General features: G+C 42.4%; 2 protein-coding genes across 3 annotated transcripts; both read right to left on the reverse strand.

Moving 5' to 3' along the window:
- Positions 1-8,532: 8,532 nt before the first annotated feature.
- Positions 8,533-18,910, reverse strand: CMTM3 (CKLF like MARVEL transmembrane domain containing 3). Of its 2 annotated transcripts, XM_015873983.3 has the most exons (5): positions 18,735-18,910; positions 13,602-13,757; positions 12,132-12,227; positions 11,273-11,390; positions 8,533-10,176 (listed from the first exon to the last, which is right to left on the reverse strand). In XM_015873983.3, exons 1-5 carry the CDS (start codon positions 18,840-18,842, stop codon positions 10,148-10,150), a joined length of 507 nt encoding a protein of 168 aa, XP_015729469.1. In that variant the 5' UTR covers positions 18,843-18,910; the 3' UTR covers positions 8,533-10,147. The 2 variants fall into 2 exon arrangements, with proteins under 2 accessions (XP_015729469.1, XP_085407281.1); XM_085551155.1 differs by lacking the exon at positions 11,273-11,390.
- A 311-nt stretch (positions 18,911-19,221) lies between these two features.
- Positions 19,222-21,927, reverse strand: LOC107319289 (chemokine-like factor). Its single transcript, XM_032447032.2, has 4 exons — positions 21,791-21,927; positions 21,553-21,711; positions 21,207-21,302; positions 19,222-19,583 (listed from the first exon to the last, which is right to left on the reverse strand). Exons 1-4 carry the CDS (start codon positions 21,851-21,853, stop codon positions 19,479-19,481), a joined length of 423 nt encoding a protein of 140 aa, XP_032302923.2. The 5' UTR covers positions 21,854-21,927; the 3' UTR covers positions 19,222-19,478.

Below are 21,927 nucleotides of genomic sequence, written 5' to 3' on the forward strand. Positions count from 1 at the left end.
AAGAAAAAAAACTGAAAATCTGTTATGGAAGAAAATGAGTCAGAAAGGCTTTTTGATTTGCTTTTTGGAAATTTGCTTAGAAAAGTGGCACTAAGTTACTTCTTACAGCCAGCTGGTCTTGGCTGGCTTTCTTTAGCTTCAAGTGTGCTGTTTAGCTCTACAAAGGAATCAAAAAACCACTGTAAATAGAACAAAATGAAAGCTAAACGGATGAATCTTGTGGGAATAGGATGCTTGAAATGGTAATGGCGTTCTGATTAATCCTCTGAAGTCAAATCTGAGCCCTCAGATTTGCCATCGCCATATATTTCTACATGCAGAAATGGGGGTAAATGTTGCATGCTATGCACAGGCATTGAAATATCAGTTGATGTGAAATGATTGGAGCGACAGTGTAACTGTTGTGTGGTGTTGTAAGAATAGGTATTTTCCTGTTAATACTTTGTTCACTTTGGGCAGATGTTCAGTTAGTTCAGATTTCTCATACAAACTGCCTGCTATAGAAGTAGGTTTCCTAAATGATAATTAAGAATGATTTGGCAGCTTAATTGCTTCTTAGTTGATTCCTTCTTACCCTCTGCTTGCTCCTTTCATTCTGTAAATTCATGCTTCATCTGTTGTGTTTTATATCTAGTTTTTGTTAACCATTCTGCCTTGATATGTATAAGTGACTTCTTCAATCTGGAGGAGATAAGGATATTGTGTTCCATGTCCTGCCTGAGTATGGTACTCTTCCCATCTGTGATAGCTTATGATGTAAGGGGGATGGATCTGCTGAGGGGGTAGGGGTATTTTTTTTTCTCATTTTTTTTCATTTTTTCCTTTTCCCCTGTAGGCTTTGAAAGCCATCTGGCATAATACAGCTTGTGTTTCTTCCTAAATTTCCTGTAAGGAGCCATATGCTCAGAGGTTATTATTAGCATCATCTGCCATCTACCTCTACCTTTTCTGAGAGACAGGGTGCTGACCCTTGAGATTTGATGCCTATATCTCAGTCTGTACTGTCCATCATTGGCTTTGTATACAGAAATATGGCATCAGCAATGAGCTGTGCCTTGGAAACAACTTGTCATCTTCTGTTGTGTCTCGTAGGTGTGAACTGAAATAAAATCAGTAACGTGGGATGCTTCTTTATAGGCTTCATCATGTGATTCATTGTGCATCTCATTACATTATCTAAATTGTTTTAATGTATCTATTTATATTTCACTGTTAAGTCTAGAAAGAAGAGAGGAAAGCAAGGAAAAATCCACTTTGTTAATTATGTATTTCTTTTCCCCCCCATGAATTATGTTGTACCATATAGTGATTACCCCTTCTTAGTGCAGCAGACTTGCTGCTTCTTAAAGAGCTATGAACCACGCCAGGACAATGGATCCGCTATAACCTGCGTGTGGACTGTTAATAAGTTGAATTAACCTTCAGTTTTCCATGAACTTATAGGACCCTAAACAGATTTGACATTTGCCATCTTTGTGCTATTTTGGGAACATGCAGGTACAGAAAATGCTTATTTAATATATGGGTTTATTAATGCAACCTTCCTCCCCACCCTTCAGTCCTTGTTCAGAATCTGCTATTTTCTTGCCTGTAAAGTATTTGTAAGCATTCCTATTTGAGTAGGTTCTTTTTTTCTTTTGTTCTTTCTTTTTTATGATGGGGAAGGGAGTGCTAATGGTGCATAAACCTCTCTATCTTAGTAGCAATTCAAATTGGGTAAAAAATAATGTGCTCTCTCCTGCTCAGATGAAATACTGAGCAGTTTTATATGTGAAAATCAGTGCAGTCTTATGCTGAAAGCTCTGGAGCCAAACATCCTGAGTTAGGATAGATGAAAAATGAGGTACAACTATGAATTTGAGATGTAGTAAAGGGTCAGAAAAAGAGAGAAAACCAAACTTGATGTTCAGTGACCTGGTGCTTTGAAAATGATGTATGAACATGAATAATCCCCTACTGCAGAAGGAAGGATATCCTCCTCACATCTTAGTGGAGATGGAGACATTTTGCCTTGGTTTAAAAAAAAAAAGAAAAGAAACTAGGCTTAGACATGCTCTTCTCTCCCTAATAACAGGGCTGTGCTGGCCTTACAATACGGTAGGAGAGATCTGACACCAACGTTGTTAATGATGTGCCTTAAAATTTGAGTTATATTGGCAAATCAATGTGATTATCTAATAACTTCTGCTCAGCTAAGTGTAGCACTTAGTTCTCAGTGGCCTGCAGGATCCCTAGCAGCTTACATCAGGAGGGCTCTCTGTCCCTGGAGGAAGGTGTTCTTCCAGGCTGGGGTTTCTGCCTAGTCCGACAGAGATGAATAAAGCTGTTGTGTAGCATTCCTGCACCTGGGACTTTGATTTTGTTGTTTATAAGTTAAGATGATATGGATCGTTTGGAGGGCCTGTTAGCCAAAAAGATCAAAAAGAATGTGCAGATATAGATACAAATTTGAATATTAATGGCAATGAGAGTAATCGTTTACTATGAAACTGAAATGGGTACAAAACCCAACAGAATGTTCTGCTTTTTGCCTTTAATACTTCTTGGAAAAAGAGGTTCTAGCTTTATTTTAACAGAAGGAGTTGATTAAAAATGAATTCGTACAAATATTCAGGAAATCTCTGAGTTTTTCCTGATATTTTCCCATTTAGCCACTTATTTAAATCAATGATAGAGCTGGAGGAGCACTGCCCAGCCTGAGGAGGTTCCTTTGTTGTTTTGGTCTTATTTTTGCATTGTCTTTTGAAAACCTGTCTATAATTTAACCTTTTGTATTCTATAAATAATCTTTCTTTTTAAAAAAAAATAATAATCTGCTTACACTGTGATTTATAGAAGCCTTTAATTTGGAATATACAACACAATCCAATTTTCTTTTGGGAGTATTCAGCTTTAAGAATTGTTCTTATGTATGCCCAGAAGTAAAAGCTGGCTGTTCATCACAAGGATGTGACTGGGTGAAGTTACCGATCCAGAGTCTCAGTGCAGCTCTTTCAAACTCTGGTGCTGGGTGGATGACGTGGTGAAATTGCCCTTTAATCTCTGTGGGTTAATAATTTTTTTTAAATTTTTTTTTATTTTTTATTTTAGTAATTAGCCACAGATATTCCTTTTTAAATTATGCTTGGCAAACAGAAGTTATTTAATTTTATATGCAATATACATAGTTACCTTGATTGACGTATTTATAACAGAGCTTTGAGTTTACTATGAAGGTTTTATCTGTATACTGTGGTCTTCATGGATAGAAGTTATAAAAAGCCAGTTAGCCTATATGGAAGGATATGCAAGCTATCTTCATAAATTCAGAAGGAGGACATCAGAGCATTTCAAAAAGCAATAGCCAGATCTTACTAACAGAGTATCTGTTTTTTTCTTGTTTTTGACTGGGGCTGGTCCCTGCAGCTATTTTAGTAACATCTGGATGTGAGTAACAGAATGAAATATGACTGTCTGCCTCTTCTGACTGTCAAGGACTATTGTCTAGAATATGGGAAATTTCAGGGTATTGTGTTTGTTTTGCTTTGGACAAATGTCTCAATAGGCATAATTAGTTCAAACCTTCATGTATTTGAAAGAAAATACCTTCTGTTAACTCGGCTGATTTGTCACTTTGGTAACCTTCTAATCTCAAAGGATTACAGTCAAAGTACTTTTAGCAATGCTACGTTTATCCAGATGTCTACAGATTAAAGCGGTTCTGGCTAGCACCCTTTTATTACAACAATTGCTACCTTCATTTTCTACTGTTTATACTTTAATCTCAAATGTTTACCGGTTTCTACTTGTTGGGTTATTGCAGAGGGAAAGTGTATCTTAGCACTACAGTTCATCCAGCTTTAACTCATGTCACAGTTCTAGAGTAAGAAGATATTGTAACTTACATATTGTGGCCAATTAATTGCATTTTAAATGATTTCTGTGCTTAAGAAATAACAGTTTTGACATAACAAATGACTTAGCTGATCATTTTATCTGTCTAGACTTCCCTTCTGTGTTAGTGTCATTTTGAAACTATTTGTATATGTTGAAGTTTGTAAGGGTTCAGGAACCCACACTAAAATAGTAAACTATGTATTTATTTCTCAGTCTTCAATTTATTTGCTCAGTTATGATTTGAAAGTTGACACTTTGTAGTCTTTTCACAGAATTGTACACAAATACCGAAATACTGCGTCACCTAGGGTGCCTTCCATGTGTGGTATAACACCTGTCATTCACAGCATTTGAGATGTAAATTTATTAAACCAGTAAACACTATTTTTGTAATGCGAGTCCCTATTATATCTGGTTTTGTTGTGCTTTGTTACCTCGAATGCAGTTTTATTGCTACTAGTCATTGTCTTACCTCTGTGTGCTGTGTAGTGAATTTCTTCTCATGGTGAATCAGAAGATTGTCTCATTTTTTTGCCCTCCTCTGCCTTCAAGTGCTACCTGACAGATGAAGTTGAAGCACTTTGCTGAAGTGAAGGTATTTCAGCTCTGTTTCCTTGGCATGTATAAAGAAGTGCTCAGTGTGGGATCTCTGTATCCTTGGTGCTAATTTAGGCTCCTCTAGAGAAACACAGTAGATACAATCTAAACATTCCTAACAGTAGCTATATGTGTGCTTAATGGTGCCTGAGGATGGAACATCTGGGCCTGGATGTAAGACTTGTCCCTTGGGTATAGTTCCTATACTGACAGATTCGTAGTTGTCAACAGCTCAGAAGTATCAGTCAAAGGTAGTGGGTTAGAGTTCCATCTTCGGGCTGAGGAAAGGGGGTGCAGTTTTCCTTCTGACTTAAGAGTATGCTTCTGCTATGTAATACCCTTGGCGTTTTGCTTTTGAAGTACAAAAAAATTGTAATGTTTTGCCAAGGAGAATCTCTTAAGTGTTCTGTATGTGCTGCTGCAAATGCAGAACCTGGCTCTGTTGTCCTTACTCAGGCAGAATTTCTCATTGACTTAAGAGGCTGAAGGATCAGGGATCCATTTGTCACCAAAAGCGTGTTCTGATTCAAGGATGTGAAGAATCTCACAAGCTAACAAATGTTTGTATAGAGCCCATGCACAGCCTTGAAGCAATCTCATGCTATTTGGTAAGTATTTTTAGTGTCTTGAATTAGATTGCACACAGGCCAGCTGATAAAATCAGTGCTGTCTGTAGAAGTACCAACTGGCTGTGATCACTGTCTTGTAGGTATTAACAGCAGCAGCTTACACGTCTAAGCATAGCCCTTTCCAGCTCTGCTTGTGAATATCATGCTGTTAATGCTTGGACAGTTTCAAAGGCAACTGTACAAGAAAACACAACCCCTGACTTTTTTCTTTTATACCAATAATGGTTTTTCAATATGTTGTGCCCTTGTTTTCTGTTGGTTTAAAACTAAACAAAAACACAAATTGAAGAATCATCTTGGAATACAGCCGTCCTTATTTTAAAAATCTATACAATTCTAGCATAATTTAAATGGTGTATTTATCAGTCTGAATTGTCAGTTTACTTTTCCAGTCTTTTGTATATGGGCACGTTACTTTTAATAAGTTTTTAATTTAGATGTCTTTGTCGTTTTTCCTTCTGGTATTTGAAGATTTTGAGCTCTGTGGATTTTCATGGTACTCTTCTGATTATGTCTTCGTAGTGTTTAAAGTCTGTATTTTTGTATGTAGGGAAAATTGTAGTTTTCTAACACTTATTTTGGTCTATATAGTATGAAATCATTTGTGAAGGACTTCCTGTTTAATAAATGGACGTATTAAAGTACTGAAACATTGTCTTCATCTGTAAAGGCAATAAACAAACTCAGTGTTGTGGTTGATCAGTTGATTATCTAGCAAGTGTGGTTGCTAAATGCATTTTCTGTGCAACACAGTGTCATAGAGTTAAAAACAACCAGCTGATCAAAAGACTTCTGCCTGAGGTTTCTGTGACTCCGGAGGTTTCTGTGGCACGCCAAGACAACAAAACACTGTATTTTGGCTTTGCAGCGTGGAGCTCTGGACTGAGAAGGGTTCTGAGGACTGAAATGCGCAGTGAGTAGGTAGTGCTCTGCCATCTCCAGGGCTGAAGGTTGCATATCTTACCTTGATGTGGCCTGTATTTCGGGTATTCAGATGGCTTTGGTACATAGGTGGCTGAGTGAGTGGTGTGGGAATGTGGATTGCATGCTTGTAAGTCTGCAAAGGAGGATAACAAGTGTGGGGGGTGTGTGACGTTAGTTGTGGTGTGGTCAGTGAGCTTTTGTGGAAGGACTCGCTATAGATGGACGGGTGCTTGTGCATCTCTTTGCCAAGATAGACTGGTTCATTTTGCCTGTGTAGAGTGGTCAGCAGTGGTGGGTTTTAACAAGGTGTGGTTTTGCATCTGTTGGACTCATCTGGAGATCAGACCTTTATGTAACTGATGCTGTTCAAGAAACCAAACGATTAGTGCTGAATGCAATGGCATGTTGCTGTTGGCACGGTGTTCCCTGGTAAAGAGCAGCTTTGTCAGCTGTGGAATAGAACAAGTCATGTTTATTTTAAACACTGAAGACTGACTTTATTCTCCTGGGAAGACTATGATTGATTTCTTATTTAATGAATGTAGTGGATTGGGCTAACCAAATGTGATGGACAACATACAAAATACATAAATATAAAAGGGCAAGTATTGCCTGGTCAGAATGAACGTTGGTATCACTGTTCTGTTTCTCAAGGTAATAGGTGGAAAAATCAAGCTTTCTGACTGTATGTAATCTCTTTGTTTTACCTTCTAAGTTGTACGCAGCATTCAGAGTACTGTGACACTTTCCAGTAAAGGGCTGATCTGTGATGCAGTGAAGGTTGGTGTGCTTTATTTTTTTAAGCAGTTCTTTTTATTTAGAAAAAGCAAGAGGTGCTTGCATCCCAACTTTTAGGCCAGTACTCCGCATAAAAAGGAGTCCCACGTATTTTATAAGAAGACTCATATTCTCAGTGCTTACATAAATTTCTTGTGCTTCCTTGATATAAGCTCAGAAGGAGTTGAAAGGCTTGCTAGGTGAATCATACCTAAAAATATAAGATGGTATGTCCCTTGTCTTTGCTTTTAGGGGACAGTTTGCATCCTGATTGTTGAAGTCACTTTTTTAATCGCTCAAAAGTCAAAGTTATAAGCTACGTGTTAGAAGGTTTATCTGAGTCTATGAGCATTATGTATGCCTTATTTACACATTTTAGAAGTGTAGGTGGCAAAAACGTGCCATTACCAGTATCTGGTTGCAAGTACACTCACTTCCTGAAGCAGACTGCTGATCTTTTTCTAGCAGGGGAAGATGCAGCTGTAAAATATAGGCTTAGAAAATAGTACAGTGAACAAAAGCATAATGAATTAAAAACATCTGCTTGCTATGCCAAGCATTAAATAGTCGTCTGCTTTTAAGCACACCAGGCTGCTGAAAACATGCTTCTCAGACCACGTAGACTGAGATGTATCACTTAGTAGTACCTTGGAAATTATTTTGTTAACTAGAAATGTGAGGCTTTCAGGGCTTTGAAGAACACAGGTGAAAAGCAGCCTGAAGTGGAGTAACATACATCGTGTGCACAGGACATCAGAGCCTCTGAATTGAAGGGTGTTGGGTAAGGTCTTCTGTTTTCAGGTTTCACTACTGCTGAGTGCTGTTCAGCAAGCACAGAAAGTCAGAATGGAAATGTTGAGTCCTAGTTGTAATGAAGGCATACATCAACCTGTGCACTTCTGCGAACAGCTCCTGTTTGGAATGAGTGCCATTGAGGAGATGATGCTGCTGGCACACAAAAACTAAGACTACACACCGCAGGTGTAACGTTTGGCTTGTGTGAAGAGTCTGGAGTTATAGAGTGCTGCCATTCCTTTTCATCTTTATAGTCTAGAAAACAAGCCAGGCAAAAACCAGGCAGACTTACCTCAGCCATCTACAGGACTTTAAAGTATTGGCTTTAAAAGAATTATTGTTAATTGCATTTTCTTTTCTGAAATGCTGTTCATAAAATACCCAAATGTATTTTATTTCAATCGTGGGAATAGATCTTTGTATTTAAAAGGCTGGAATCAAGCAGCCACTTGACCCTGGGAGAGCTAACTGCTTAGAAATAAATGAAATCATCAAACACTTGAATTGTCTGAACAGGCAATTCAGCACATGCCTGATGCAGCCCTGAAACAACTAGTGAGCAAGCTTGCTTTTTTTCTGTTGATTCTGAGTATTCTGATGTGTAAATTTAACAAGCTTTTCCAGTGATTGTGTGTCTATTAAGGGTAAACCCAAAGGGGAACCTTATTTTACAGTGTTGTTTTTTGCCAAATAAGGTCACTATATATCCGATGCCTACTAAATGTGCTAAAAGTAATGCTTGGTTATTGCTTATTATTTGTTTAAGTAAGGATGAAGATTCTCCTTGCAAAATGTGTAACCATGTGTGATTGGTGGTCATTGCTGTCCTCTGCACCCCCAGAACGCAGTGTCCTTTGTGTCAGAGTTGCCTGACATAATGTTATTCCCACCGGTCAGAGGCAAGGATGAGATGTTTAAGTAAAGACACCCAACATTTCTATTAAAAGAGATTTAATCCAGCATGGTTTCTAAATATTAACCATGTATAAGCTTCTGGCTGTGGCATGCAGTACACTTAGAAATAAAAAAAATATACAAATCAATTGAATATAAAAAGCTCAAATCCTGTGATGTCACAGTGAGTGTCAGTAAAACATGACAACAGAGAGGAAAGGAATGGAGGATTACAAACAAGAGAAGGTCCAATGAGCCCTTTTCAGAAAAGCAAAGATTATCACATTTGGAAGCAAACGTCTGGTCTGCTTTTATTCCTTCAGTGGTCTGAGAACAGGAGTTGTAGAAGCTGCCTGGTAGACATCTCCAAATCTGGCCAGCACCTTCCCAAGCACCAGACACCGTCAGGTACCGTGTTTTCGCCTGTTAGCAGCCAGCTGCCAGCAGGGAATTGGAACCCGAACAATTGTTTTGTTCCAGGTTAAATCTGCTTTTGCTATTTTAGCTCGGTTTTCATTTATTGTTAGTACCATCTGCTCTCATTTTATTTATTTATTTTTTAAGCAAAATGTTCTGCTATATTAATTATTTTGATGCATACAGGTTTCTTTGAAACATACCTGATGCCATATATGAGAAGCATGCCATGCTGTTTGAGTTACCTCTTCACAGTGGGAAGGAGATTGTCCTCTGGGGGTCCAGGTATCCTGAGTTTTTCAAATACAATCATCTGCTTTGCGGACCCAGCAGAGCAAATACAGCGCTAATTCGCATTGGAGGACCAATGTTGGCAAGATAGAGCATGAGATCAGACAGTGACGCCTTGCATGCAAACATGTGCAAGCTCTGATAGGCACATAGTGTGGCTGGGTGGTACTTGGCAAGCCTTCCTTACCTGTATGTGCAAATGCACACCTAGAAGGGCTTCCACAACAATGGTAGGAAGGGGCTGGTAAGATTCCTCTTCTGTTCTACCACGTATCTGTGGTGAAACTGCAGAAGATGAGAACGTGAGCCCATCCAGGCAGCTTAAAAAGTGATAATGTCTGACGAGGCACCATTACACTTCTGAGATTTATGTTTGCTGCTCATTTCCAGTTGTTACTTGTTATCAGCATCTAGGCAGTAGATACTGACGTACTGAAACCAACTATAATCTACACCTTGATGTGGTTGAGATAGTGGAATGCTCAGACTTGAGATGAATGTTGTTATTTAATCGGGAAAAATATAAGTGAAATAGAGGCATTCTGGGCCTCTTTTCTTTGGCACAGCAAGAAGTATTAAAGCTATAAGTGTTAAAGGCTTGGAATTAAGAAAGCATGTTAAAAGCTCTGCTATAAGTTTAAAATACTGTGTTCCCATTCACTCAGCACATTGTGTGCTGAACGACAAAGGGTGGTTTGGATGCAGACCTCTAGCAGGTAGAAGCCTTAGTTCTGCATTGTAAATCCTTATTTCTGGAAGAGTTTAATGGTATTGGGAATGGCTCCCTTTGTCACATCACTGCCCTATGCTTTGGTGACTCCGTAAACATTGAAGTTGAAAGAGGATATTGAGGGTGAAGTAAAAGAGATGTTTCAATTGGCAGTGCATTCAGCAGAGAGGAAAGTGCTCGATTATCTTCCCTTCACACTCGGCTGGTGTTTGTTTTTTCAGTCTGAGTCAGAATCGGAGTCCTCATCTGAAATTTGAAACAAACCAAATAAAACACAATAATGAGAACAAATTGGAAATTGGAGCAGCTTTAGCTCTTGCTGAGAGAGACCTGCTGCTCCTCTGTGGGTGCCTGCTTGGAAGGATGTGGCGTATTTAGGGGGAGTTTCTAATGTGCCAGTTCTGAATAACCCGCTAATACAGCTTTAAAGGACATTTCAAAGGACTTGATGGCAAAAATGCTCCTGGGGGGCACTTGGACAGCAGCAACATAGACAACAGTTCCAATGAAAGAAGTTGCAAAGATACTCCTGTTAGTGTGACCACTGAGAGGAAGCCTGCTCACAACGTGCTTCCTGTACTGAAGTATTGCTGTTGTGATGTGGGTCATGGTTACGCACTGCCAGTTTAACAGATCTGAAAGCCAGAAGCTCTGGGGCATTAAGAAATCCCCATGGGCAGGTAGAAATGCATCTTGCCCAAGTATGAGACTCAGCTTGCAAGAAGCAAGAGAATTCTGCCCCCTGTTGTTGAGAGCCATGGAATGAATGTGGTTTCGTGCTGGAGGAACAATGTTGCACGGCAGAACTCCTTCATGGTCTCATCCTCAACACAGCTGTGTGACTACATGTACATAAGTTCAAAAGTTTCTCTCTCTATCTCCAGGCCGGTAACATTCTAACTTCAGTCTGATTTTATACCCTAATCACCTGATCTTGTTTTGAGGCTGTTTCAGATTGTGGGGCTGAATGGTTTTTAAACTTTTTAACAGTCTGTTTCCTATGAACTGTTCCTTTAAGTCATCTTTCACAAAAATCTATGCTGCAAAGTAACTTCTATAATTGGATTTAGGAGGTGTTCAAAGTGAGATGGCACACAACTCTGAGAAACTAAATCTCAAATTCTTGGCTTGTGAGGATCTTAATGCAAATTCTAGTTCTTCTGGTTAATACTGAGGACCTTCATAATTAGGCTTAGTCAAATATTCAGTTGAAAACTTAGTACTAAGTGTTGGTAGCTGAGAATAGAAACTGTTGCTGTTTGAGTGCTCTTGCTGTCACACCAAGGGTGAAATAGAGAAGAATCACATTTCATGCTTGTATGACCAGAAGGATTTTACCTACCTTCTGACTTGCGCCTTTCATGGGCCTCAGAACTGCCTTGCTTGAGAAAAGTAACCAGGTCATTGAATGTTATGTAGAAATCGATAGCGTACACTATTGTGGCTATAAATCCAAACACCTAAAATGGCAAAATTAACGTGATCCTTAGCAACGTGTCTGTCAATGACAAACCAAATCAACCGAGTGACAAATTACAATAAGATCTTAATTTTAAAGTAGCGTATGATTTGGGATTGCTTGGTAAAGGTCGGTGGCTTACAGTAGTGGGTGTAGTTCTTCCTTAGCTTGTCATGTCTTTATGCAAATTTTATGATGCATAAATTATTGATGCCTAGAGTCAAGTTGCAACTGCAGAAGCTGTATCTTATTTCTGAATGCAAAATGCTGATAGTGAAGGCTCTCTCCTGCACAGCCCATATACCAGAGGGTACAGTGATGACTGCTCTTGTTTCAACTTATCCAAGCAAAATTATGCACCTGAAGCACAAAGGTAAAACTGCTTATTTTGGACCATCCTTAGTAGTTGCATGTATTATTATTGCTGGTTTTACTACGTTAGTTTTTTTTTGCAGGAACAGCTGAAGTTTATCTTTCCAGCACAGGTAGTGAAATTACAAATCAGAATAAGTGTTTTCCCAAAGTCGTGCCTTTAACTTTGAGCAGCAGAGTTAGGATGAAAACAGCTATTTGTTGATTCAGAACCCATTTTCCTAAATAACTCAACACTATTCCCTGCTTTTTTTAGGCAAATTCTTCACTTTTTAATTGAAGAAGTGTTTACTAATGGCAGTAGAGTCAAAATTTGTTTCTGATACACAGTTCACCAAACGATTTAAGAGGAATGCTGACATCTACTTACTCCTGCTGCTTTGGATGCTCCATCACTGTATTTTGAGACAGCAGCAATTGAAATGGCAAAGTAAATAACAGCAGCAGTGACACAGCGCAGGAAATCCTGTAAAATAAGCAGTGTGACAGCATCAGATCAGTCACGTAATTCCAACATGCATACTCCTCTGAGAATCACTTGAGAATCTGTAAGCCTTTGGTGCTATGTCACTGGACTTGCCTGATGCTGGAACGTGACTGCAGCACGGTACTTTGTAGTAAATGAACTGTTCATCTGGGAAATATTTCTATATGAAATATGACTGAAATCTTGGCATTAGCTCCTGAGAGCGCAGCTCTGCTGGGCAGGAGCCATGTCCTGTACCACAAGCAGTGATGTGCTGGAGCAGCCTTATCTGTGAGCTGTTCAATAAAGGAAGAACTGTGATTCATAGGGCAGGTGTAAATTATGTGAGCTGAAAGAACGGTATCTTGACCTCTGTTCATAATTGGATCTTCTGCGTTCTCAGGGCAGATGGACAGATAAGATACCAACTCAGAAGACAAATCCTACAAGAAACTTGATTAGTCTGGAGTCAGTGAGGTCAGTTATGCCCGTTCTGCGGCTGGAGTGTATTGTGGTAATGGAGATAATAAGTAAACATACAAATGCTTTTGTTCTTAGTTTTGTATGATGAAATTGAAGTTACCATTTTAAAAGCAGGCAAACTCTCATAGTCACTACTATTGTTTTATCTACCAAGGGTCTCCCTAGTGCTGTTTTGGATTGAGAGCACTAATTCAAATCTCACTAGGATGAACTCTTGTAGAGATGTACCAAAGAGAGAGCCCAGTTTGACATTAGTGATTTATTTACTTTCAAAGAATGTGTACTGCTAAATTAATGCTTCCTCTATGTGGCATTTTTGAAGCAGCAGAGACATCCAGTGGTCACTGAGCAGTAATTACCTGCAACTGCAAATGCAAAGATGTCCTAAAGAGCAGCAAGTGATTGTGTGATTGAGCATCCCTCTGCCAGCAAGAGCAGCAGAACATCCCCACTTAACACCAGTAGTCTGTCTGCATGTGAGTATCTAAATTCATGTGAATATCTGCATCTAAACAGTTTTTATGTGAGATTGTTAAAACAGTCAAGTCTATGCCTCACTTCTGCTATGTGTAAGAGGAGCAGCATCATTGAGACCTCAGCACTGGGCAGACTCAGGCTGATGTTGGCTGCTTCTGAAAACCATTTGCCAAGAATCAGGCATAAATCCTGTGCTCTAACTAAACAGAGCTGTGTGTCAACACCTTGAAAGCTACAGTATGTTGTAGAACGTGGTTTGAAGAGTGCTTTGGGACCTTTTGAATGAAAGGTAATATGAACAAATGTCTCATCAGGAGGTGAAGCTATTAGCAGACAGACTGAACTCCGGTATAGTCCCTTTTCTGAGTTATACTGTACAATTAAATCTGTGATTATATTTCATATTTCACTTACTGTCAAAGGCCAGTAGAGTCCTTTAAACTTCTCATTAAGTTTAGAGGCATAGGCAAAAAGAAGAAACAGTGCCAGCAGAAATTCTAGGAGTGGTGCCGTCATGAATGCGGAAGCTGAAGATGCAATATAGCAGATAAAGATGATAAATGACAGCACCTGGAGTAAAAGGAAAACACTCGTTATTCGCGTGGAATGGCAGAGCCTCAGGCAGCTGAGCAGCTTTGAAGTGTTATTGGGCTGATGACGGCAAATCTTGCTTCATCATACATTTTTTTGCACAGAATGAATTTTCTTGTTCGGTGAGGAATATGTCTGAAGTCACGTCATTTATTTCAGCCTGTGTGCAATTGGCTTTCCAGACAGCTTGGTAGATTTTCACTTCTCTGAGTCAATAATTTGTTCTGGATTGTAAACAACTCTTGACAACATCATTCTGAAAATGAAGTGGAACTTTGCCAAGCAAACAGAGCTTTGAGCTTTCAGCCATGACAGTTCTCATTTGAAATGCAAATCATTGCTCAGATACCCGAAGTAACTCATTTCTAATCATCTTAGAGTAGAAAGAAATCACATCTACTGCTAATGGATAAAAGAAACTGGAGTTATTCTATGTTTCTCTATCTTTGGTTCCAGTTTCTCAGTGTAGACAGCTGTTTTAGAGAGTAATAGTAGAGCTACCCCCTGTAGATCTTTTATCTCCATAATTGTTTCTAACGCCAGAAAATAATAATAAAAAAGAATTCAATTGAAATACCATTAATGTGTTATTTATGGTTCAAAGTATTTCTACAATGGGAAAAATGACTGAGGGAAATGCACTTTCACCTGAACCAGGCAGTACCGGAGCACTGTGCTGCTCTTCTGGTTATCACCAGCTTCTGTATTTCTATGTGAAGATGGGAGGTGAGGGAACTGGGGCAAAACTGAACAAAGTTTTCCGGTCCTGTACTTTGAGTTGGTGACCTCCAAGAGACTCCAGTTCTGCTGTCTCATGTAGGTACCATGTTAGACAGTGCTTTATGCGGCTGTAGTTGTTATGTGCTAACTTACACCTGGACTGCTGTATCCAGCCTTTCCTTTTGGAGGAATGTTTCAGCTTTAGGTGCTCAGAGATGGTTTTGGTTGCCATAACGGTAGGTATTGTTTGAGGACTAAATTAGGAGGACTTTAATTCTAAATTGGGATACTTCTCATACTCTCGCTCATCTGATCTTAAAAACAGACATACTTTTTCCCCAGATGGCACCTTGGAAAGCAGATACGGCTTCCTGAATAGTGTAAATGTTCCAGTTGAGATGATCAGTATATTTGCTTCATCGAATTTCAGAACTATGGCTTTTTGTCATTGCTGCTGCTGTTGGAGCATCACCTGTACCTCTATGAATATCCATATTACCCTTGAGAGGTAAGATTCAAATTGCTCCTGTAAGTCACTCAGCCCTTGAATACACAAAAGAATCCGTTTATGTGCAGGGGGCAAATAAGCAGTTCAGTCCTGCTGGAGTGATCTGTTAATGTAAGGAATTAACAAGTTTTTGTTCTAAATGCTGGAAATAGCAGTCAGTTCTTGACCAGGATGACAGTGACTGAAGTGCATTGTTTTGATTCATTAGGACTGGGTGGTGAAACTTTGAGAGGATGTGACATTTTTAGTAAGAAACTATATTTATCTTGTAATGGGAACAATGCATAAGCCTTTGTTAGGTTGCAAGAAACTGGTCTGCATCAGGGTAAATGTTTTCTGTTAATATTTATCCTGCTATTTGCCTGTTGTTTCCATACTCTTTGCAGCCTTACTAGAGTTCTCATACAGCAGAGGTAACTCACTGATGTATTCTGCATGGGGGGAGTGATGTTTTGTCAGCTGTATTAATTTGTATTCACACTGTGGGATTTCTTTTGCCCCTGGAGTCGCATCCTTTGAGAGCAGTTCAGGAGCCTGAGCTGTTCCTGCTGCTGAGGTCAGTGTGGCTGTGGCTGCCTTTGCCATGGAGCAGTATTTGGATGCAGAGAGTTCCCATTCAGCAAACAGCAGAACAGGAGCCATTGGCAATGGTGTTATAAAAAGCCCCCATCAAAATGAGGCCTGAGTTTGTTTGTTTGTGGGGGATTTGAACATGCATAATGGAAACAAAAAATGGCAATTAAAAATTAGTTCTTCTTAAGGGAATTTTGTTGGTATTGCATTTCAAAAAAAGCTGCTTTCTCCCATGTAACAATTACTTGATATTGTGTTCCTCGGCTTCTTAAGCTGGCCAGCCACTGGGAAGGCACTTCATCATATAACCAGCCTTCAGTTTAAGGTATAAAATACAGTTAGTTCCAACAATTAAAGCAGTGTGCTCTGTAAGGGAGGACTGCTGCAGTGCTGAGGTCACAGGCAGGACATGTGAAGGCGTTTGCCTTCCCTGCACACAAAGAACAGACCCAGTGCAGCCCATGGGGATGACATGGATGCCAGGAAACAGCTGACATCATTATGCACAGCTACACACACCCTGCTGTGCTCCTCTCACTGCTGACGGCTAAATGTGCACTGCTTAGAGAACAACAGGTTGGCTCAGATATTTTAGAAGTGGCTAATGGTGATGTCTTCTGGACAGCAGTGTGTTCTGTTGTTGTTTGCTGGTAGAGAGAAATGTCTTAGTGCCTTTGCCATTCAGTTACCCCTCCATGGCGCTCCTGGTGCAGGTGAAGCTCTCAGTGCCCCAGTGTAGCAGTAGAGATGGCTGGTTGCAGCCCAGGGGGCATGGCGGTCTGCAAGGAGGCTGTGTGCAGAGCAGGGAGGTTTTGGTTGTGAAGTGCAGTTCAGAGAAGACTGAAAGGAGAAAAGACAGACAGAAAAAGAAGAAAAGAACAGGCACAGTGATTTCTATATTGTGCTACACAGGACAACCTCATGTGTTCACACCATATTTTATTAGGAACTGTAAAAGTGCTTTGGTGGAGGAAGAGAGTGTGGATGGTATGCTGACCTTTAGAACAGCACCTTGAGTGTTTTTAGGGAAAACAAACAGCTGAAGGCAAGGGTTTTAAAGTGCATGGAAGAAATAATGGCATGAGAAAGGAATAGAAAGGGGAGAGAGGGAAAAGAAGGGAAAAAAAGGAACCTCGTCAGAGAGAGCAAGGATTAGAAAGCAGAGGAGCCAGACGGGAAGAGTAAACAGCAGCAGGAGAGACAGCAAAGCGTATGTGTGCGTTTGTTTGATGTTACTGCTGCTTGGTGGCAGCCTGGCTGTCCCAGATGGAATAAAGAATTCATAGGAAGATCAAAATAACTTCCTTCTCTGAATAACATTTGGGAATATAATTAAGCTTTGAGCAGCAATCAGCTTCATCAGCAGCATAACTTGTTCCAGAGGAAGAGCCAGAATGCCCAGTGCTGGTGGCCCACAGGGTGCCATGAAGAACTGCACCTCAACACTGCAAACATCCACTTTCACTTCACAGCCAAGTGCACCTCGCTGCTAAACTCTTAAAAAGCTGCCCTCAGCCCCAGCAGGGCAGCCCTGGGTCGCTTGAGTTTCTGTCTTAGTATTCTGCCAAGGCTGAAGGCTTTCCTTCCCAAAGGAAGGCCAGGTTGTCCTCTCTGTATATCAGGACCTCAAGTAAGCAAGAAAGGGAACAGGAATGGTTGAATGGCCGCTGTCTTAAACAACAGCAGACTGTCTGAGGTGTGGTGAAATATGACAGCTGAACTGATCGTATGCTGGCCATTGTGTTGGACAAAACAAAGCAGCGTAATGAAGTGACTCCCACTGAGCACAGTGCCGCTGAGGTCACTGGGCTGAAGGAATTTGCCAGCTTTTGTTCCCTTTCAGCCACAGATTGAAAAGGAGAAGTAGAACCCTCCACCCCAGCCAAGATAGATCTGCAAGTTGCTTTCTTTGCTGGGGTGGGAGACATTTTTCAGAATGTGGTGGTTGCTTTTTTTTTTGATGTTGAAGAAAATCAAACGACGTGGTACTTGTTCAGCTGCACAGAGAACCCCTGATCTATCGTGTGGGGATGCTGATAGCTGCGTGACTTTAAAGGCTGACAGATGAAGTGCGCTTCTTGTGACTCGCCAAGCTGCTGGGTAATAATGATGTATTCAGTAACAGGAATGAGAAGCCACAGATAAAAGAGACTGTTCAAAATCTGCACTTAGACGGGGCCCCACCCAACATCAGCACTGTGTTAAAGAGGAATCAGACATTCAAGACAAAAAATATGCAGTTAAAGCTGAGATGCACTTAAACTTGGTGGATTTAACAAGGACTCATATTTAAATATCTGGCCCCGTAGTTGTGTGCAGACTCCACTCATTGTGGGGTCTGTGGTTATCAGGGATTTCTCCTGGCCAAGCTGACACTTGCAGATAAAGTTCTGCTCCTCTGTGCTGTCCAGAGGGTTTGTCTGTGAGGCTGAGCAGCTCAGGCTGCAGCTTTGGGATGGGTCGGAGCTGCATCCCGTCCGCCCGGCCCTCAGGAAGCCCTGCTAGAGGGTAAGTGCCCTTGTGCCGGGGCGGAGCGGTTCGTATCACTATGAGGAAGCACAACCAACCAGCGCTTCCCTGTGGCAGTGGAAGGTGAGGGATCCCATGACTACAGCGGTATCCCTCAAATCTATCATCGTTTGGAGTTGTTACAAAGCCAGGCTGTGTGCAAGTTGTCGTTTACTGGCTGTGAGGTTGTACATGAAATTCCAGTAAAAGTTGTAGTACGTAACCAAAGTACGTGCCAATAGGCAAAGAGGAACTGGGCTTTGCCATCTCCCGGGTGCCGAAGGAATAGGGCGGTGGGAGCTGCGGCGGTCGGGGCGTTCCCAGGGGAGCCGATGGCTGCGCCGTGAGATCCGCAGCTCCACGGCCCCATCCCGGATTCGTTTGATTCATAAATAACCTCCTGCACAGGCGGGGATTCTCCTTCCCTCGCACGCGGTGCTGCTGCACGGCTCGGGCTTTCTAGTTCAAGTACGTGCAACGAAACCAGCCGTTCGGAACCGAGAAAAGGCTCCCGGGCAGTGGAAGCGTAACCTGCCCCGTGCTTTGGATTCCACGCGCTGTGCCCGCCCGCCATTCCCGGCCTTCCATCGCTGCCGCTCTCCGCCCCGTCCCGACCCCAACCCTTACCGCCCCTTACCGCCCCTTACCGCCTCGGCGAGCAGCAGCTGCCCCTTACGGGAGCACAGGAATTCCCGCGGCGGCAGCAGCGAGCGCAGCCCGGGCGGCGGCTCCGCGTTGTCCCCCGGCTCGTCCATGGCTGCGGGGGCTCGGCTGCGGGCTGCTCTTTTTTTCTTTCTTTTCTTTTTTTTTTTTTTTGAAGGAGGGAAGCGGAAATCGTGACACTGCGGAAACGTGAAAAAAAAACCCACAACCTTTCAGCATCCCCAAATGTGTAGCGGCTGCCCGGGGAGGGGCGGGGCGGCACCGCACTCCCCCGGCCCGGCCGCTCCCCGCCCCGAGCCGCTCCTGATGCGGCCGCGACTACGCTGGGACGGGATGGGACGGAACGGGATGGGACGGGACGGGCTCTGCGACCGCACATCGGCACGGCCGGAGCTGCTGCTCGGCACGGGGCGGGTGCCAACTCGGAGTGCTGCTACGGGAGTCGTTTGCACTTTAAGTACACCGAGAATGTTCAAGAATGGACTTTTATTAAAGACAATTGAGTTTTATTAAAGACAATTACGAAATCAGTTCTCTTACACACAGGACAATTCTCTGAAGTTTAAAACGGTGAGACTGAAACAGAGAAGTATCCATAAACATGAGAAAACTTGGGAGTAACATTTGCAAAATGCAGGAAGCTGAAAGGTGAATGTATGAAGATCCATTTATTTAACAAGCGAGCAGTAAAACAATGAAGGCACTTTCCTTTCACTGCAATGGAAGTCCTACTTTGCAGGAGCGTTCCTTTCCCTGGACCTACTGATGCTAATCTTCTGGAAAAGAACAATGGCATCAACAACACACAGAACAAGCAACACAAGGCCGAACACCTGCAAAAGTAACAATCGTGCTGTTAGTTTCTGTCTTGTAGTGCAGTGACTCACCTCCCGTTCCTCAAAGCAGCAGTAATTACATCTCCCTGAGCTGGCCCTGCCTTAGATAGGTGTGATCTGAGAAGGCTGACAAATAACATCCTTATTTAAATCCCATTAACCCGTCAGACAGTAGTCTACGGCCCAGCTCTGATGTTCATCTGAGGAGCTGAAAGGAGGTTCCTCCTTGAAAGTGAAGCCGAACCTGCGTTATGCACGGCAGCACTTGGATCCAAAATGCAAGTTACGACTGCTGTTACGACTGCCTCACTTACTTTTGGCCCAAAGTAAAGTCAGCATTTGCAGAAACAAACGTAGGAAGAGAACAACAGCGCTCCTCTCCTCAGCAGCTTTGAATTGAAAATGTATTTGGGATTGAAGAAATTGTATGCAAGTATTAAAAACACATTCAGGCAGGCAGCTGGAACAACATCTGCACAGTGACTGCACAGCTGACATCTCGGCTCTCACCTCACTGTGATCTCACACCTGGGTTTTTTATTCAAGCATGCCTTACAACTGCAGTATCTGATCAGCAGGAGGAGTTATAAGGCAGCATGGATGGTGGACTTCAAGGCAGCTTGTGCCCTAACAACACCAGCCTGGGGGCAATTCTCTTTCTTTCAGCACTCAAAATGCCACACATTCTGCCCAAACTTGTTCTCCAGGCTCCCTCCTTACCTCCTGCTTTCAGCTTTAACTGCTGTTCATCCCACAACTGAGAAATGATTCCCCAGCAGTCACACAGTGCCCTGTTTTGCTCAGCTCCAGCTAACAACTGAGACACCAGCTGTGCTGACTCTGAAGCTGATGTTGAAAACATCATGGGGCAAGTTCTCTGGGTGGGTTTTATTTTGTATTTTTTTGGTTCCTCATCACATTTCAGCTTTGTTTGTATTTCAGGAAACTGAAGTTTCAATACTTTCTAAGCTGAGTTTCTCTGCTGGTCACATCAGTTTTTCTTTTAAGTAATAGCAATTGCTTAGGCCAGTGAACTGGTTTGATCACAAGCATATGAACATCTTCACGGGGTGCAGAGACCTTCTGCACAGTTTGTCAAAGAAAATAATTAACACATGCTCCACAAGGGAAATACCAGCAGGAACCTGTGCAAGAGCTGCCATGCTGTCAGTAAGAGAGCAGCGATTCCTTTCATATCCTGTGGATGCCCCGTCCTTGGAGGTGTTCAAGACCAGGTTGGACGGGGCCCTGGGCAACCTGATCTAGTAAAGGTGTATGTTTGGTGGCCCTGCCAGGCAGGGGGTTGGAACTACATGATCCTTGAGGTCCCTTCCAACCCGGGTCATTCTGTGGTTCTGTGATTCCTGTGGCTAAACAGGACAGCAGGACATCATCCTAAAGGACATTACATCCTACACGAGCCTTATCTTCTCCCACCCAAAACTGCAAGCTATGGAAGTAAGGGCAGAAGGCTTATAAAGGAGATAAACTAAACGTTCTGCTGGTCGACTGCTGGCTGTTTTCTTCCATAACAGAATTATTTTCACACTCATTCAAATGTAACTATACCGAATCGTGTCTGCTTTAAGAATCAAAACTCATTAATACACTCCTACTTACTCCTCCGGCCAGCGTCCCGTGGTTGGTTTTGATGATGAGTGCAAACAAAGCCACAATTAGCAGGAACAGAGCTGCGACCACCGAGTTGAAAATGTCCTGGAAGAAGGGAACGGAGGCACCATGATCACTGCGTGCACAGCAACGAACCGCTGTGCTGTGACAACGGGATTAAACTAAGAGAACCACGTCAGGCAAACGGTGCCACCCGGTGGTTTGATGCAAAAGGAGCGACTGAACTTCCTCGTTTCACCTCACTTCGCTTCTCGGGGTTATTTTTTAGCTGGCTATACTTACATAGACGGAAACAAGGGGTAAATGTCAATAAAAAAGCAAAGTCCCCACTCACGGCCAGCGGCCAGAAGAGCCAGGTGAGCTTCTTGTCCAGCTTCAGCAGGTACAGCAGGAAGAACAGCAGCGTGATCAGCGCCTCCATCACCGCCAGCGCCGTGTAGGCTTCGTGCGAGCGGGAGGCAGCGAAGCAGAGGAAGGTCACAACCGCCACCACCTGCGGGAGCACAACGGGCCGCTACAGCCGGGCCACAACAGGGGGCGAAGGGGGCTCGGGCCGGGCCGAACACTCCTACCATGCGGGAGATCTTCAGGGCGCCGCGAGCGGAACGTGGGAACGCCGCGTCCACCACCGCCATGGCAGCGGCACGGCCGGTACCGGCACCCGGCAGGGCGGTACCCGAACCCCTATCTGTACCGACCGCCCCGCCCC

This window comes from Coturnix japonica, chromosome 6 (assembly GCF_054131305.1).
Source record: "Coturnix japonica strain WE chromosome 6, WE-NBRP24, whole genome shotgun sequence".
Taxonomy (NCBI): Eukaryota; Metazoa; Chordata; class Aves; order Galliformes; family Phasianidae; genus Coturnix; species Coturnix japonica.

Bases quoted from the DNA above. Each gene is read 5' to 3' on its own strand.
- LOC107319289 (XM_032447032.2), bottom strand. From the start codon at position 21,853: ATGGCGGTGGTGGACGCGGCGTTCCCACGTTCCGCTCGCGGCGCCCTG. The intron at 21,303-21,552 runs GTGAGTGGGGAC...CCCTTCTTCCAG, and splicing joins GGCTCTTCTGGCCGCTGGCC to GACATTTTCAACTCGGTGGT. The intron at 19,584-21,206 runs GTAAGTAGGAGT...TTACTTTTGCAG, and splicing joins ACGGGACGCTGGCCGGAGGA to GTGTTCGGCCTTGTGTTGCT.
- CMTM3 (XM_015873983.3), bottom strand. From the start codon at position 18,842: ATGGACGAGCCGGGGGACAACGCGGAGCCGCCGCCCGGGCTGCGCTCG. The intron at 13,758-18,734 runs GTAAGGGGCGGT...CTTTTACTCCAG, and splicing joins AGCTGCTGCTCGCCGAGGCG to GTGCTGTCATTTATCATCTT. The intron at 12,228-13,601 runs GTAAGTGAAATA...CTTATTTTACAG, and splicing joins GACTCTACTGGCCTTTGACA to GATTTCCTGCGCTGTGTCAC.